The 19845-nt window shown below is 34.9% G+C and overlaps 1 protein-coding gene across 1 annotated transcript; it reads left to right on the top strand.

The window, feature by feature from the left end:
- The first annotated feature begins 3648 nt into the window (after nt 1-3648).
- LOC128212223 (antiviral innate immune response receptor RIG-I-like) lies at nt 3649-19795 on the top strand. Its single transcript, XM_052917560.1, has 18 exons — nt 3649-3829; nt 6932-7072; nt 8554-8688; nt 8859-9117; nt 11477-11595; nt 11764-11814; nt 12042-12254; nt 12581-12667; nt 12844-12999; nt 13324-13412; nt 13708-13956; nt 15065-15227; nt 15421-15507; nt 16301-16473; nt 16677-16818; nt 16963-17205; nt 17834-18001; nt 18229-19795. The coding sequence occupies exons 2-18, from the start codon at nt 6940-6942 to the stop codon at nt 18852-18854; spliced, it is 3093 nt and encodes a 1030-aa protein (XP_052773520.1). The 5' UTR covers nt 3649-3829; nt 6932-6939; the 3' UTR covers nt 18855-19795.
- Nucleotides 19796-19845: the final 50 nt, after the last annotated feature.

Below are 19845 nucleotides of genomic sequence, written 5' to 3'. Positions count from 1 at the left end.
CCCATCGTACCTAACATTTTGGGCGTTTTCACCAGTGTTTGCTTTTGTTTTTTGTTCGGTTTTGAGCTGAATGAACTCAATAAATGAAGCTGATAGAAAAAGAAGGCGGCAACTGGCAGCTATGACAGGTGGGGGACCAACGAGATGAATGGGAGGTTAAGGAAAACACACTATTCCCGAATTAAATTATTTATCAAATGAATGTATTTCTTTTATTCAGAAAAGGTGGTGAATAAGATATAGCACTGTTATAGAAAGATGATGATAACGGCAAGATATTGGTGATGATTATTGATGATGTTCATAATGTGATTAAAGCTTTATTTGATTAGAACTTCACCTGAAAAGTTGAATCTGTAACATATTTATCAATTTCATTGTGGAATCTGCAGTTATCGGGTTTCATGAAGTTGACACTATTTTGAAGGTTAATTTAGCAGTTACGCAGCGTAGGAAAAAATGAGCTTCTATACAACCTTTTCGTTAACGTTTGACGCTGAAATACCAGGATTTGACGCGTCTGCAAATTTAAATTACTCAACAAAACGTAGTTTATTTGCTTTTGTTTCATATGCGTCATATTATTTTGAGTCAAAATATCAAAGCTTTATAAAACAATGTTTTTGCTGATGAAATAACGATCATTCAGTGATAAAATAAAATTACATATTGTTCCATTTTCATTCTGAGATTATTGTTCCTGTTAGGGGTGTATTTTTATATGTGACTTTTCTTATTTATCAAATCTATCTTTCACATATTTAAAGTGCTGTATTGTTAATTTGGCCATTTTTCCAAATTCTATGTTTTCCGGAAAACGTTAACTTAGAGTATTGCCTGTCATTGAAAGGGTTTCATTTCGAAATAAGAAAGGCTAGCAGAAAATGGAACATTCTGACTTTTGACACTACGTAAACGTTTGGTTGAGAAAGTCGTAATTAATTAAGGAAATATAGTTCCATTTCACGATATGTATAACTATATGTATGTAAGATCAACGAGATAAACCAATTGAGGAAATAGAAGGAAATAATTATGACGTCATTAAACAATCTATATATGTACAACTAAAAGAAAAAAAATCCCACAAATCCGAACAGAATTTTTGTTCATAAAAATCAAACGCAGCGACTATGTTTCAGCGTTAGGCCACTCCACATGAATTTTATGTTTAGCACTAATCTCTAATTTCAAAAATTACCAGCAAAGCAAAATCAAACGTAATAAAACAAGGACAATATTTTAATTCTTATCTTTTTTGATTTACATAAAAGGCGCCCGGAGGAGAAAAGCAAGTAATTTACAACTTAACATTTTCAGGGTTTTCCATTTGCTATTCAAGATGATTTATCATTTTACATCCTTATTCTTTCAACGTCTGTGTTTAAAAACAGTTCTTTATCAAACAAGTCATCGAAATCCTCCCAAAAGCAGATAATTGCTGCAGTGCAGACGACAACAAACACCTCTACTCTACATGTACTATAATACGTTTTATAGTCAAGGGAAGCGAATCTTACACAAAAATGAAAAAAGTAGTACCTAGTAGTCTGTGGTAAAATTTTCATTTGGAGGCAAAATATCCTTTACCTTTTTCCCCCACTTTTTCTCCGATTAGCATGAAATAAAAATTGTATAATTGTGTTTTTTTCAAATAAAAGTTGTTTTTAATTTTGCTTTTTGAAATGTCTTAATTTAAGTTGCATGATCTACATTTTACTATTCAAATATAGCATTGTAGCGTGTGCTTATGTAACCTGTACTGTATGCAGGACTTTTTGCATACTTTTTAAAAGTTTAAAGTTGATGCTCATTATTTTCAATAAAATATTTCATTTGCAACGTTTATGCAAAACATCGGGTCAGTTCCAAAATGTACACTTTCTTTGGTCAATTGAGTTCATTTCAGTTCAATGCATTTATTAGCTTAAGACCTTCGACCCTAGACAGCGTAGACTCAACGACGTATATTAAATAGCGTACTGGCTTGCAAATAATAAAGAACATTTCTTAGTACTACGTTATTGAAATCAGGGGCGTAGCTAGCCATCTTTTATGTTGTTTCATAATTGTGCTAGTGGGGTCCGGGGGAATGCCTTTTCGGGAAAAAAGAAAACCATGGTGCAATTTGGTGCATTCTGTGCGTTCTGAGGTGCTCACCTGTGCGTTCTGAGGTGCTTTACTTTTTTCAGAGAAATCGGAAGTTTTAGGATCATTTGGTCAAGTACACACACTGCAACTTTGGTTGACTTTTTTTTGTCATCACCATTTGGATTCAGCCGCGTACTCGCGTATTGGCAGCTACGCGCCTGGTAATAAGAACATATGTGTATGACTGAATGAACATAAAAGGAAAATCAGTGAACTCGATTGGTTTGAAATGCGTAATGTTAAAAGGCATTCAATATTGAAAGATACATGATATAGCCACATATTCATGAACTATGTTATTTCACACATGTAAATGAATGCAAATTACTCTATATCATTGTTGTAAATAAACAACGTTCTGTATTTTAAAAGCAAATGCGTACATAGATAAAGTCAAGAGTTTTTCCCAACTATAGAAGACATGTTCATTGCAAACTTATTCAAATACAGGTCGCATATATTTACTTGGGAGATATTTTACAAAATCTAATTTATCACTAATGTTGCAATGTAATCAAATTTGAACACTTTATTTTTTTCTCATTTCTGGCCTGTTATTGCGTAGTTAACATATTCGTTAACCTCTAGGAATGCTCAAATACATCCCCCACTCGTTTTCAATGTTTTGTGAAGAGCAACGATCACATCATATGACATTCTTAATGTCACAATATATGAATACATTGCAGGTTATTTATTATCTTTAAGCAAGGACTGTTAGCAACTGCGGAATGCCACTCATGATTTTTATTTAAATTTTACATGTAATGGAACAGTTTTCGTTATGAAAATACACATATTTTTATCCGCAATTATGGCCACACATATCTATATCCGCAATGATGGCAACCCATAGCTATACCCGCAATGATGGCCACCCATAGCTATACCCGCAATGATGGCCACACATATCTATATCCACAATGATGGCCACACATATCTATATCCGCAATGATGGCTACACATATCTATATCCGCAATGATGGCCACACATATCTATATCCGAAATGACGGCCTCACATATCTATATCCACAATGATGGCCACACATATCTATAAAAGACAGAAAAAAACAGCTTGTTCGGTTTGTTTGTGAATTTGTGTTGTATGCCTTTGGCGTTTGCCCATTGCCACTAAACCGGGTTTATGTTTAAACTTTTTGCTACTGAGCATGTTTCTGTAGCTTTTTGCATATATATTGGTGACTCACACACTTGCATCCAAGACGGGAATCGAACCCGGGCGGCTAGGTGCTAACCACTTCCTTAATGATTCCTTTCGTATTTATCATTCATCACGTAGCCTTTTAAGTTCATTGAGTGCATATTTATAATAAATAAGACTTTGAAGGTGCATAGTACCTGATAATTAATTACAATTAATATAAAGAAGCAATAGCTCTTAGACTTATACATTCTAATCAATATGTAGCGGCATTAGTGAACACAAACTGACGTGGCTCTTTTTTACCCGAGATGGAATCGAAAGCGAAAGTAGAATTTTAGAAAATAGTTTGGGGGGATTTTAAGAAAATATTGGAAAGACCGACAGTGAATACAATGGAGTGTTTGGATATCTTTACTTTGTTTGTCAATAATATACCATTCAAAAGGCTTTGTTAATCCTAATAGATGACATTACTCTACCTTGGAAACCATACGAATTGTATACATTAAGAGGTAAGTATGGATTTAAAATTGTTTGCATATAATCATTAAAACTGCATGACTAGAAATGGCACAGTATAGCAGACAACCATTAAGAATATAGGGCATCATCAAATAGATATATCTCGATAATACTCAACATAATTTGTTGAACAGATAGAATATTAACGTTAACAGATAGAATATTAACGTTTAAATTGACTTCATTTATTTTTTCTTTAAATCATTGAATCAGGAAGTGAAGGTTGACGTACGAACAATGTATACATGTTAACAGTGCATTACGCATGGTATAGTTTATAACCCTTAGCTCAGTGATGATAAGCATGTTTTCTTCAACAAGGTTAACCGATTATATTTGATAAATGCATTTATAAATAAAAAAAAAAGGATAGAATGAGTTTAAAGCGAATGTCCTAGATTTTAACATAGTCTGATTTTAATCAATAATTCGATTTCCTAAGCCAATTATCAAGCAAGGTAAAATCTGGTTTTCCAGGTACAGAGATTTTAAAACTACGGGCAATCTCATGCATTGATGTTATCTGCACTGAACTCTTAAAGGAAAATAAAGATAGCATTTATCTTTTAGATGTATATTAAATTATCTTTAAGTTTTAACGGTTTTATTGTATTAAGTTTTTATCATCACAGACGCAGCTACGTTTATATATAGAATACTGCACTTAATTTTATACTGATATGCAATGTAATCAATACTGAATGGCAGGTTTGTAATGAGATCGAATTGCACAAGAAGCTTTATATCGAGTGAATGGAATGTATATAGTATATAGAGCTTTCGATACGTAAGTGCAAAACTTTAACAGTTCAATTGGAACAGTTTTTATGATAAACCCTAAAAGGCGAAAAAATCGCGAAAAAATCGAATTGATTTCTTTTTTATTAGAAATTTATCAGTTATACCATACAGTTTATGACGTATACAAACTAATTATGACTTACATGCAGCCAAAAATAGATTGGTATTTATTATACATGTATGTTATGTTTGATGTGTGAAGTACGCTGAGGCCTGGGTTACAATTAGGCCAGGATTATAATAATGTTTTTATGCCTTTAAATGTGAACAGAATATTTGACAAAATGTTACTTTTTAAATGACATTAATATAAGAAATGTAATTGAATCTTCACAGATATCAAACAAGGCATCGTCATCAAGGTGAGCTTTTGTGATCGGTCTTTGTCCGTCGTCCGTCAACAATTGCTTAAAAACATCTCCTCTGAAACTACCTGGCCAAATTCAATGAAACTTCACTAAAAGCTTCCTTGGGTGTCCCTCTACAAAAATACAACAAGGGGTCACGATTGATTAACAACACATTCAACAACAACAAAATGGCTGACTTCCGGTTTTGCTTTAAAAAACATCTCCTCTGAAACTACCACTCCAAATTCAATGAAACTTTACAGGAAGCTTCCTTTGGTGACCTTCTACAAAAAAAACAACAAGGGGTCACGATTGATCTACAACAACAACAACATCAACAAAATGCCCAACTTCCTGTTTTGCTTTAAAAACATCTCCTCTGAAACTACCCAGCCAAATTCACTGAAACTTTACAGGAAGCTACCTTTGGTGTCCCTCTACAAAAGTACAACAAGAGGTCACGATTGATCAAAACAAAATGGCCGACTTCCTGTTTTGCTTTAAAAAACATCTCCTCTGAAACTACCACTCCAAATTCAATGAAACTTTACAGGAAGCTTCCTTAGGCGACCCTCTACAATACAACAAGGGGTCAAAATTGATCATCAACAACAACAACAACAACAACAACAACAAAATGGTTGACTTCCTGTTTTGCTTTTAAAAAAAATATCCTCTAAAATTACAGTCCAAATTCAATGAAACTTTACAGGAAGCTTCCTTGGGTAGCCTTCTACTAAAATACAACAAGGGGGCCCGATTGATCAACAACAACAACAATCTGGCCAGCTTCCTGTTTTGCTTTAAAAAACATCTCCTTTGAAACTACCAAGCCAAATTCACTGAAACTTCAGGAAGCTTCATCGCATGACCCTCTACACAAATACAACAAGGCATTGACATTGATCAGCAACAACAACAATAAAATGACCGACTTACTGTTTTGCTTTAAAAAAATCTCTGAAACTACCAGGCCAAATTCAATGAAACTTTACAGGTTTGCATGAGCCTTTACAAATATAAACAAGGCATCGTCATCAGTTAAGGTATGTTTAAATTGCAACATTTGTATTAATGCTTTATTACAGAGTTGTGGCCCTTTGCTCAGGTGAGCGTTTTAGGGCCATTATGACCCTCTTGTTTTGTTAAATGTTTTCCTCAATGAGGACGTGCAAAACAATGTTTTGCTGCCTCGAATACCTGTATAACCCTCACCTATCTATCACTCAACTTATTCAGTAAATCTACTATATCGTGAAAATTACGGGACAGAAGACGTACGTCGGGGATTTTTCTCGAAGGCCATATTTACGCTATTTGAAACAACAAACTTACGAATGCTTTTTTACGTAATACCACGCTCATTTTAACATTTCATACTTACGAACTATTTAGTACAACGCAATTACATTAAATCGTAATGCATACAAAAAAACCTACGAAAATATTAGAGTTGCACATACGTTAGTCCATTAGTAAACGGACCCTGGTCCCTAGCCCCATCGCCGTGGAAGTAATACTGATAGTGATTTGTGTTATTAACAAACATTGTTAAATTTGGAATTACCTTTCAAAATTGACTCCGAAAAGACGACGGAACACGGATTAGTAATCTTAAAATTTACGGTCACTCGTATATACGCCCTTCAGCATTAGTTTAATATTTTGGCTTTATCAGATAAGATTGATTAAGGAATTGTTTACACACATGTTTATAATTTATTTAATTATTTGCCCGAGTCGAGCAGTATAATCCTATGTCAATGGGGCTTTCTAGGGATGTTATAAATTCTGTGATAGCCCATGTTTATATGAACGTAATGCCTCCATTCACAAATAGAAAAAATAGTGACTTGTCTTGATTATATCTTGCAGTATTGTGGGATATTCTTATGCAGCTAAAGGTCATGCTTGTCAGAAGATGATATGTTTTACATTCAGGCTAAGGGATGGCTTCGTTTGAAGAAGACATGGAATCGCTGGTTGAACTGCGGGTCAGACACTGGAGACCAGCTATTGTCCAGTGCATCCAGACCCATCAGTTATGTACCAGGCTAGCTTCTAAAGGGATTATAACGGATGGTAGGTCCTGGTGCCCCAAGTGCTTGAAACGTCACAGAATTAAGCTAAGAATACTATTTCTTTTTGATATATATTTTTTAAAGTTAATCATGATAAACTTCTTGTTATTATGTAAAATCAAATAAAAGCATGTAATTTTATAAATGTTATAAGGACTTCAACCTGTTCCGCTTAATATTTTTCTAGCATTTTGTGTCTACATGCAATGTTTACAAATATTAGAGTACATAGCCGGTTGTCTCATACTAGTGTTAAGGTTGTTACGTAGCATCGATATGGCCTATTTAAAAAAAAAGATATTGTAATCCCATCACATGATTTAAAAGAAAATATTCGCTAATAATTGCGTTCCTCTTATTGCACTATTTCCATATTCATAATTACGGCATACTTTGTGAGGATCTAATCAAATATTATTTTTCATTTACTTGTTTAAAAGTCATGAGTTGAATGGAATGTCATCTGGAGAAATGAAAAACGAGGGCCTCAAACTTTTGTATCAATGATGGGTTGATTACAGCCAATGCATTTTTAAACCAAGAGAATATTGTATTTAAGATAAGATCAAGGTATTCGCCTCACTTTGATTTGCACTTCACATCGTGGCATCTATGACACAGCTACTGAAATAAGACAGAATGCCTTTTTTTAGAAATTTTATCATTGGCCTGCAAACGGTTGAATACATCTCATGATCTGTACCCCTATTGGTACTGACTGAAGGACGTAGTTTTGAAAATATTTTATCAAAACAATCATCAAGTTGTTTCGATGATAAATAATATACAAATAAAAATATTGTAACATACAAAAAATACTACTTTTACATAGAGGATCTCAAATGAGTGTTTATTTTGTATCAAATTTATTAAACGAGCTCATTTTAAAACGATAAAAACGAGTCTTTGCCGAGTTTTTATCGTTTTTAAATGACGATTTATATAAATTTGATACAAATAAATTCTCGTGTCCTAGAGCGAAGAATTTACATTGAGTGTAATTAGGATGCCTCATCCGCAGGAAAGAAAATAGTCTTACATAAAAACATTTTTTTTTACAATAAAACAGCCTTCTTCACCATTCGTTTCATCGTGGAGCTGAGTTTGTTTAGACCGATGGGATTTATTTTGAAACATTTTTTTTCTTATGTTTGTTTACGTTTTTGACAGCGCGTATGAATACATTTTTTGTGATGCGGTTACCTAATTTGCATAGTTATTACACTAGCTATATATGAAAAATATTGCATGGGGTTATATCACCCTTGCGCCGTAAGTTATGTTATAAATACATATAATAATACAGTAACATGTATATAATAAAACTGTTTAATAAAAATAATAATATTCTTCTATATAGAGATACTGTTACATGCTTATTTGAAACATGCATATAATACTACTGATAAATACATGTTTATATTATGATACTGATATATATATATGATCTTTGTTTAATGCTGTAAATTCGAACCATTTCAGTTGATAAAACCCGGTTATGTGATCTTTATCGGAATAAAACATTTTATGAAGCAAGTAACGAACTGTTAGATCTTGTGCTCAAGAAACAACAAGCAGGAAAATGGGCGTTGTTTTTGGAGGCACTCGATGACGAAGGTATTTTAAGATTTTTATTTCAATTTTACCATATATATTAAACCATAACTGTGCGTTTTGGAGCATTAATATGTTTTTACTGAAACATTTGATAGTTCTTGATTATTTTGGTAAAAATGATGAACTAGAAAATTAGATTATTGATTACATTAAAGTCATGTTCATTTAAGGTATGGAATTTGTGAAATCACGTTTAACAGCGACAGCTGTAGAGTTACCAGAAGAAAGAGAGCACAGAAAGGCGATGATTCAGTTTTTCGCTCCCGACCTAGAAAAGAACATTGACGATCTTGTTAAAGTAACAACATTATTAAAAAGGGATAGAATTATAAACGAAGCTCACGTGCAAGAAATAATGAACTTGAACACACAACGGTCAACCGCTCATGCTGTGCAGTGTCTTTTAACAAGAATGCAATGTCTTAAGAGGTACGAGGATTGTCTTACTTTCTTGAGCGCAAATGTTACAAATACTAAGAAAACACTAACTTTATACTATATACTCGTATAACGGTTCACTGAGAGCCCCATTGCATTTTTTTAACTACACACAACGGTTATTTCCCTTCGACGTAAAGTAATCACTTTTACCAAGCATGTCATGTGGTGGTGATCAAATTCACGTGACATTATATTAAAAGATAAACAGGTGTGTTTAAACATTTATATTTTTAGCTCACCAGAGCACGAAGTGCTCAAGGTGAGCTATTGTGATCGGTCTTTGTCCGTCCGTTAGTCCGTCCGTCCGGCCAAATTCAATGAAACTTCACAGGAACCTTCCTTGGGTGTCTCTCTACAAAAATACAACAAGGGGGTCACGATTGATTATCAACAACAACAAAATGGCCGACTTCCTGTTTTGCTTTAAAAAACATCTCCTCTGAAACTACCAGTCCAAATTCAGTGAACATTTCGGTTTCACAAACTGTGTATTTGTTGTTACAGTTTCAAATAAAACCAAAACCAGTTTTATCATTTTTAACAAAAAACGAAACCAGTTTTTGAAACTATCGAAACCCCTGCTGGGGGCGGTTTCATCGGGTTCATCGGTTCATTCCATCCTAATTCCAACAATTAGTTTACTTTGAAAACAACATGGCGGTAATTGATCAACCACGTTTGATGAAACTCAATGTTTTTTTATAACAATGCCTTACCATGGGCAAATGAGCTAAATGAAAAAGGTACTATTAATAAGTGTGTGTTAATATATCAGTTTGTATGCTCCGCCATGTTGATGAAACCCAATGTTATGGTTGGATGACCTTGACTGTGACTGCCTACATTCTTATTTATGAAGCTACAGCAATGAAATTTGGATCATGTGTAGAGTTTTGAAAACAAATATCAAAATTGTCCTCGGGTGACCTTGACTCTGACCTTTTGACCTACTTCCTTTTTTAAGGTGCAGCAATAATACTTGTAGAAATACGTATGTTTCAAAAACAAACGTATACAGCTGAAGTCCACCTATTTTCGTACATGGTGGCAGAAATCTTTTCTGCTAGTCAAGGGAGATTAATCCTAACAATCCTGCGCACTGTTGACCGCTTTTGAAGCACTGATATGAGTGGAAAAAAATGTATTTATGTAATGTATAATATTCACTTTTAACCAGGTTTTCACAAAGTGAAACCTGGTTATTAGAATGACGAAAGTCGTTGTTCGGGCGGACGGGCGCCAGGGTGACCGGGCGGCGTCAAACTCACCTATGAAACTGAATAATTTTAGTAAGGGTTAACATATCTTAACCAAACTTGGTCTATAGGAAGAATTTATGGATACCTTTCATGGGATTGCGTTTGGGGTCCCTAGGATCAAGGTCAAGGTCACTGTTACTAAAAATAGAAAAACGGTTGAAACTAAATAACTTTAGTTAGGGATGACATATCTTGACCAAACTTGGTCAATATGAAGAGTTTATGAATACCTTTCATGGGATTGTGTTTGGGTCCCAAAGGCCAAGGTCAAGGTTACTGTTACTTAAAATAGAAAAACGGTTGATACTGAATAACTTAAGTTAGGGTTGACATATCTTGACCAAACTTGGTTTAAAGGAAGAGCTTATGGATACCTTTCATAGGATTGCGTTTGGTGTCCCTAGGGTCAAGGTCAAGGTCACTGTTACTAAAAACAGAAAAACGGTTGAAACTGAATATCTTAGCTAGGAATGACATATATTGACTAAACTTCGTTTTTAGGAAAAGTTTATGGATACCTTTCATTGGATTGCGTTTGGGGTCCCTAAGGTCAATTTCAAGGTCACTGTTACTAAAAAATAGATAAACAGTTGAAACTGAATAACTTATGTTAGGGTTGACATATCTTGAGCAAACTTGGTCTATAGGAAGAGTTAATAAATATCTTTCATGGGATAGCATCTGGGGTCCCTAGGGCCAAGGTCAAGGTCACTGTTACTTAAAATAGAAAAACGGTTGAAACTGAATAATTTTAGTTAGGGTTGACATATCTTGACCTAACTTGGTATATAGGAAGAGTTTATGGATACCTTTCATGGGGTTGCGTTTGGGGTCCCTAGGGTCAAGGTCAAGGTCACTGTTACTAAAAGAAAAACAGTTGAAACTGAATAACTTAAGTTAGGGTTGACATATATTGACCAATCTTGGTATAATGGAAGAGTTTTTGGAGACCTGTCATGAGATTGTGTTTGGGGTCCTTAGGATCAAGGTCACTGTTCTTAAAATAGAGGCGTTTCTTGTTTTAAAATAAATTGACTATTTTAAGATGTCTTGTGGATGTCTACTTATTTGAGCGTTTCCAATTTTAGACCAGAAGAGTGGTACTATGCTTTCCTGTGTGCACTTCGCGACACAGATTACCAACATCTCGCAAATAAATTGGAACCAGACTTCCTTAAAAATCCATCTGCGTTTATGCCTAAACTTGGTAAGACTAAATTTCATGCAGTTATTCGAACTTAAAAATAGTGTGGTATTCTACGAATAACCATGTTATGTCTGCTATGTATCTAAATTAGAGAGTTAAACAGTCCCAATGTCAAAGTTCACGTGTGTTTTTTTACAAATGTTGTTATTCTAAAACCTATTATATCAGGTCCAATTCATCAGTCAACAGATGTTGGTGAGAAAGAGCACCTGCTTGAAGGTAATTCAAATAATGCAAACAACAATACCAGCTTCATTTCGTTAAAGAATACCTAGGCATGCAGGTCGCATAACTTAAGTTTTGTTCAGTTGTCTTTTTGGTGTTTATTTCATTATCAGAAGAACGGTAACATTAACTACACAAACTAAATCGCATCGGCATTGTAGAACATCAAATATATAATTCAATCTGAATATATTTCCATGATAGTTCTCATATAACTTAAGATAAAATGGAGTACGAGCCAAGCAATGATCTTAACGCACCAGCCCCATCTACAAGCGAAACTTTTGAATCGAAGTCGGAGACAGAAGTGCAGGAAAAAGAACTTCAAAAGGGAACCGGTAGTGGAAATCTTATTTATAGCACTATAGATAATGAAAACTTAAAGGACCTGAACATAAAGCCTGAGAGAATGAAGTCGGTTGAGGAATTTAAAGGTATTTAAAGAGTTGTGTTTAATTCTGTAGTAAACAAATATTGTGAGTTAAAATAATAAAGTTTACTATTTCCTTGCTCGTTCTCTTTCAGTATGACTAAGTAAAGTATAAAAATGCTAATAAAAAAACCCCAGTGAGAGTGGTCATTCCATCAACCAGTGCTGTCATTGAACAGTTGCTATTACACCGAGGCTGCTGTTTTCAAAGTTTGAATATATAAAGCGCTTACTAAAGATTTTCTTCACATAGTTATGTATTGCTATGATTGCATGTGTGCAGAAGCGCACCTAAGTACTTCACTTACTATAACTTTGATATGGTTTCAGACAAAACAATTGAATCCGACGAGGAAAGTGAAGAAGAAAATACGCTTGCTTCTGACTACGAAGGTTCAGATGCTGAAGAAGAAGAACGTATGTACTGATATGAAACAAAGTTGAATGAAATATATACACATTTACAAAAAAGACGTCATGACATTGCAGAGCAGATTATATAAGTCAGTAAAAGCATCATATTAAATAGCACAAATTGTTTAAAAACATATAAATTAGTGGCTGTTTTCTCATCTAAACTGTTTATTTTTTAGCAAAACCCCATTCATTAGAGTTGAGGGATTATCAAATAGAGCTTGCAGAGGAGGCTATAAAGGGAAGGAACACGATAATATGCGCTGAAACCGGAACCGGAAAGACTTGGGTTGCTTTGCATATTGTTGCCAGCCATCTTGCTAAAGCTAGTAATTGTAAGCGTATTAATGCATTTACGGCCCAAGCGACGCGGCCAAAAGTTCATAGTTCATGTTATTGATCTACTGTTGCTGGTTTCCATCTTAAAACCCATTGTTCTCATTTTATGCATTGATATAAATCTGTTGCACCTCTATAGTATATTTCAGAATTTTGCACATATTCTATCTACAATAAATATAGAATACTACGCTTGTATTTTGAATACTAGTACCTACAAAATTTCATTTGACATGTTCTTAAAACACGACGCTTAAATATTTGAAACACTTTAGTCATACTTTTATGAATTAATTTGTTTGAATACTTTAAAAAAATAGCACCAAAGAAGGTAGTGTTTATGGCCAGAACAGGCGTTTTAATCAAGCAACAGGCGAACAGGTTCAAACGCTTTCTACCCCAATACCAGGTTAGACTTAACGTGTTTGATCGATTTACTGAAGCTCTTATGTATACTTACTTTAATCAGAGCCTGTGTTGGTTGTTAAAAGCACAATGTCAAACCTTGCATTGTTTAGGGCGAATACGTTATTAAATTATATTCGGCAAATACCTTTTCGTTTTGCCAAAACACATTATTAAAACAAGAACACATGATATGAGCCGCAGTGGCCCTAGACCATATTTTATACTATACGTTTTTTTGTAAAATGAATAGTTTAATACAAATACGCGTACATCATGATCTTGCATTTGTATTTTAGACCAAGCTAATTACTGGTGAGGAAGAAGATTCCCGAATGATTGACGCCTTTGTTCCCAACTATGATATCATGTGTTTCACACCGCAAATACTGGTAAACAACCTCGATAGCAAAAACATTGAAACCCTCAGCAAATTTTCGCTGTTGGTTTTCGACGAGTGTCACCACACAAGGGGAGATGAGCCTTACGCCAGACTTGCTCGAAGGTATCTCGTAGAAAAAGGAAGACAGACAGCAGGATTGCCACAGGTAATACCTTTGTAAATGGCACATGTTCATAATATAAATAGTTTCGCTTCTTGGAAATGTATTTGATGTTTATTTGCTAAATAGTTTTCTGAACTTAATTAACTTGTCAGTTTCTTAATTATGCCCCCCTTCGAAGAAGAGGGGTATATTGCCTTGCACATGTCGGTCGGTCGGTCCGTCGGTAGACCAAAGCTTGTCCGAGATAAATAAAAAATTCCCGGACGTATGGTCATCAAACTTGATATGAAGGACCTGACCAGTAGATGACCCCTATTGATTTTAGGGGTCAAAGGTCAAGGTCACAGTGACGTTAAATGGTAAAATAATTTTAAAGCTTGTCCGAGTGGTAACTCAACAATGCCTATACCTATGGTCATCAAACTTGATATGAAAGTTGGGCCTGACCAGTAGATGGTAAAAATTTGTCCGAGTGATAACTCGACAATTCCTGCACCCATGACCCTCATGCTTGACTTGGAGGTTGGGTCTGACCAGTAGATGACCCCTATTGTTGTTGGGGGTCATCTGGCGGCCAAAGGTCATGGTCACAGTGACCTTGAACGAGAAAAGCTTGTTTGTTTGATAACTTGTCAATGCTTGCACCCATTGCCCTCAAACTAGGCATTTAGGTTTTTAGTGACCAGCTGAAAACTCCTATGGATTTTGAGGTCATAGAGTCTAAGGTCATGGTCATAACACACTCTATCCTCACACTTTGAATCTTAAAACTGCCTCAACGGCATCCAATGTCAGTGACAAATCAGCTGTCATTTCGGTCCATGCATATTTCATTCAATTGTCCATATAATCCGGACAACATGGCGCTAAGGGTGCGGGGGATAATGTTTGACAAACATCGTTTGTTATGGATACATTTGTGTCAACGATGAAAACTACAGGGACAGGCCCAGTATTCAAAACGTGAAATATAACCACTGTTCATATGCAAAAGGTAGGTACCCAAACGACACTGAACACAAACAGCACATTAACACGTACCAACACCACACACAAACCATACATGCATCAGACAATAAAAAATGAAGTATTCGCTTGGGTTATGGATTATACTCGCATTTGTCAATGTTTCAATGAGTGTTGTTTACAGATGATTGGTCTAACAGCGTCAGTCGGTGTCGGGCCATCGAGAACCGTTGAGGAAGCTGTTGATTATATTCTGCACCTTTGTGCGAAGCTTGACACAACATTTTTATCAACTGTTGAACGGTGCAAGGAAAGCCTACTGAAATGGGTCAATATACCGAAAGAAGGTTAGCTCATTTCAGCTAATAACATACTACGTTAAGCTTATAGCTAAGTATGTCGTCTTGCACAATACCGTTATTATATTGATAGCCGGGTAGGCCCAAACCGCATCCGCTTATTTTTTTATTTTTTTTAAATATAACTCGACCAAACGTACAAAAGTTCAACAAAGCTTAAGATTTATTTTTTGAATTACAGAAGTTGTAAAGATGGTTATACGGGTCCCTGACCCTGGTAAGGATATCCTGCTAAATGCGATGGATGACACAGAATCTTTACTTGAAGGTGAGCCTCCAATAGCGTTGTTTTATAGTCGGTTTAAAAGTTTAATGTTGTTTGTAAATCTGGTCAATACACGTTTTGATAGGATGTGATGAAAGTATTGGTGTTGCCGAATCGATAATCGATTCGACTTGAAAGAAGGGTTTTGATTTACTTTGAAATAATATCAAATATGTATAGTTCCTTTTATTGTGTGTGACTTTATAATAAAGCCAAGAAGTTCATAATCTGGTAGCTGCATTTATGACCATGTTCAATTAGTTCATGACTTTGTTTGATATAAACCATAAATGTAATGTTTCTGATACTTATAAACAATGCTTAAGGTTTAAGAGTCTTTAAATATTTAACTGACCTCTCTACATTATACATTGAGAGACTTTTCTTAGCGGTACAGGAAGGTGAATGTTTAGTCAGAACAAAACAATATGGTACAGTCTTTAATATGATAGATAGGCTTAGAATATGCTACCTTTGGCAAATATGTAGCGACATGGATTATAGATCTACAACATCGGTTGACATTTTAAGCGACGATTATTCGATTATATACGGTAATTGTTTATAACCGGATGAGAGACATCAATATGGCTATCCTTGACCTTCTGGATAATTGAATATGACGTGTTCATACCAAACATTATTCCGCCTCAACCGTAATATGTGATGTTAAATGTGTTGCAATTACAATTTTTGCCAATAAACCACTAACTGGGACTATTGTTTAAATATACGGTATACAGTTTTAGCTTCTGAAATATTTAAAGTAAAACCAAACGTATAATTCCAATTACAGATATGGCGTTTTTACAGCCTGATCTTACTGATTTAATGATAGAGAAAAAGCCAGCGGAAAAGGAGTCACAGGCTTATAACAAGTGGACTGTTGATCTTGAAAAAGCGGCGCAACTGAACGTAACAGATCACGAAACGGCTCGAGACATCAGCTCTTGTGCACGTTATTTGAATGTACATCATTTTGTAGTCATTTAAATGTATTTCATTTCATCATATATTAAAGGCAGTTTGTGTTGTAAGCATAATTAGTAATTGAATGTTTCCTATGATACAAAATGTATTATTGTAATAAACAATTGACTTCATTCATACATTTAGATATATTCGATATTTATTATTTAAGCAAACCTTGCTTATGCAAACGTTCTTTTCAGGTGTATAATTCCGCCCTGGAAGTCAACAACCTTTTGCAACTGAAACACGTCATCAAGTACTTGGCAGATAAACATAACCTTGAAATGCAAGGGAAAAGCAAGCACACAGATCAAGAAAAAATTTTATTCAAGAAGTTGTTGGGTAAGTGTTACAAATTGTTGTATACAATATGTGAGAGCGAACAAACTGCTTAAATATTTTGAAAGTGTATTTCTTAAAAACGAAATATAGCTTTTTTAATTAACAGAAGGCACAAAGTGAAATTCATATAAGTATTTTTAACAGATGTTCAGAAAAACTTGTCTGCAAGAGCAAGGGAAAAGGACACTGAAAATCCAAATGTGAAAATAGTCAGCAATCAATTGCGCCAGATGATTGAGGAAAAAGGGGATGACTCGCGAGCAATTGTGTTTGTGAAGGCTCGGGCAACATGCAGAGCACTGGCAGAGTATATCAATAGAGATCTTGAAAACATTGGTGTCAGTGCTCACCCTCTATATGGCCAACAAACCCGCGGAGCGGACGAAGGTAATAATCAAATAAAACATATTGTGAATGTCGATTTTCTTACAATCTCGACGCTTTAGGACAGCCTTAGTGTCAGCGTTAGTGTTGTCGTCGTCGGAGTGGTGCTAAAAGCCCAATAGTGTTCAACCCTCAAAACTATTACGATATTCACATGAAGATTAGTACACAATACAATTAAATAGCATGGTTCATGACTGTGTCTCAACAAAATGCCGGATTTGTAGCCGTTAACAAATGAAGAAAATGAGCATTTGCATCCTCTTGCGAACCTAAACATTTTGTTTAAATATAAGAGTATCTCTACTTGTAAAAATGATTTCAGTTGACATTACGGAAGAATGTTTATGGTTGTCAATTTCATTTGCTGTAATGTAGTATTTTAAAAAGTCAAACTAAGTCGCTACATTTTTCATAAAGATATTTTAATTTCTGTGTGATATGTCTGTGATGTTTGTCCGTTGTTTGTTTCCGGTTCAGTGTCCGTAATGCCCTAGCTTTGTATCGTGATTAAAGTTTGCCTACTTGGCTTGTTCATGTAGCTTCAATTGTATAGCATCATGCAGTAATTAAGCCAAACATTATGACCTAAGTAACACTTGTACTATTGGTATTGTTAAAAATCCTACAGGTATGACTGAGAGCGTTCAAACCGAGACTGTAGAAAAGTTCAGGGAAGGGCATTACAAGGTGATGGTTTGCACCTCCGTCGGAACAGAGGGAATAGACGTTCCTGATTGTAACATCGTGGTGAATTACAACTACTCCGGGGATGAAATAACCAAGATACAAATGAAAGGTCAATAGAACTCTGTTCACAGTATATCCAGCTCCAATCCATTCTTGACTGCTATTAAGTGCCTCCGAACTGTCTCTCATTCAGTCTCTAGCCAGGCAAAATTGAAGCGAAACATAATATACGTATTTTGTGATATATACGAAAAACGGTTTTTAATTTAACACGCACAAGGCCATTTCATGATGAATAGTAACATATTGTTTATGGTATTTTGTTTCTATTCTCAGGTCGCAGCAGGAAAAAGGGCGCCACTCATGTTATTGTTGGAGGCGACAAACAAGTGGAACAGGAAATGGTGAACGCGTACAAAGCAAACATGATGTATAAGGCGATGGATGAATTTAAGCGGCTTAACCCAAAGAACATTGGGTATAAGGTTGCTATTTACCAGAAGGAGGAGATGCAAAAACATAGATATAAGATGGAATACGAAAAGGCTAAGAAAAGCAAAATGTCGGAAGATGATCTGGAAATACTTTGCAGGAGATGCAACACAAAAGCCTGTCTGGTCTCTGACATTCGAAAGCTTGGACATGACCATCTTGTCTTAGACAAGAGCTTTGCTAACAGAATCACCACGAAACCGCACAAATCCCCCAAAAAGTACGACGGCATAGAAAAGAAATCTAAAATGTTCTGCAAAAAATGCCCGTTGGACTGGGGCATAGTTGCAGAAAGGGATGGCGTCGACCTTTGGATTTTGAAAATACAATGCTTCAAATTTCGGAACATGCGTTCTGCCGATGTTTCAGCATACAAGAAGTGGATAGAAGTTCCATATGCTGTCCCCGAGATGAACCTGGAAGACATTCCAAAGTTCTTTGGAACTGTAGACGAAGTAGCCTGTTTTTGATTCAAATGGAACTTTAATCAGCTTTCCTTCGACATAAGTCGATACATTTAGAGATAACAGCTCTTTATTTATATATCTTAATCTGTGGACGGTGTATATTATGAATGTATTAGACTTGATTATTAAACTTGTATTGTTATTATCTAAGGATCAGCAGTGTGTATGCCCTTATTTTGCGTATTTGCTTTATGTTTCGGATGTAAATCAGTATTTTAGTGCAAACTATCAGTATTGTTTTGAAATTCTATTTATTAAGTTTCATCAAAGAAACGAAATATAATACGAATAACTGTATACTTTGAAGTACTATATGAACTTATTTGTCTGAAGCACCAATTGTAATTATTTAAATGTATATAAACAAATAAACAAGCTGCGGGAAATAATCTGTTTTAAGAGCATTATTGTGTTAAGGAATACTTCTTGTGTTGCGCTTTCTGATTGGAGGTACACTGTAGGTTTAATTAGGCGTAAGGGCTAAATTATCTTGTACGATGTTTATTTAACGCCAACACTTATGTTCATCAAAAACTGTGACTGTTTTTATGTAGTACTATTTATCAAATTTGACAAAGGATGTATTTAAATTTGTTTGAATGTTCTTTTTTCAAATCAGATTTGGTTAGGCTTGTATTCATAATACAATAGAAGACACATGGACAAGCTCAGTAACCAAACAATCAACGATGCTCTGTTTGTATGCACTTGGTTATTAAGGAGTCATGACTGTGATGTACATTCTGTATATATTATCTTTAAAACCATATTTGTATTGTTGCTGAAATGCTTTGTGTATTTTGCTTTTGCAAGGTACAATACTTGCAATATTGCTTTGTATTTGTTGGAATGTTTATGTTAGAAAGGATTGAGGAAAAAATGAATTTAGATAATTGACCTGTATGAATATGCTTGTTGTGAAGTAAATGCTGATATATCGGAAATATATTTTTCTTGTGAGCAGAAATATACCAAAGTTAAACATATTATCTTT

The sequence above is a fragment of the Mya arenaria genome, chromosome 12, assembly GCF_026914265.1.
Source record: "Mya arenaria isolate MELC-2E11 chromosome 12, ASM2691426v1".
Lineage (NCBI taxonomy): Eukaryota > Metazoa > Mollusca > Bivalvia > Myida > Myidae > Mya > Mya arenaria.
Note: the sequence above shows the minus strand (reverse complement) of the source record. Positions and strands in the feature narration are given on the sequence as shown.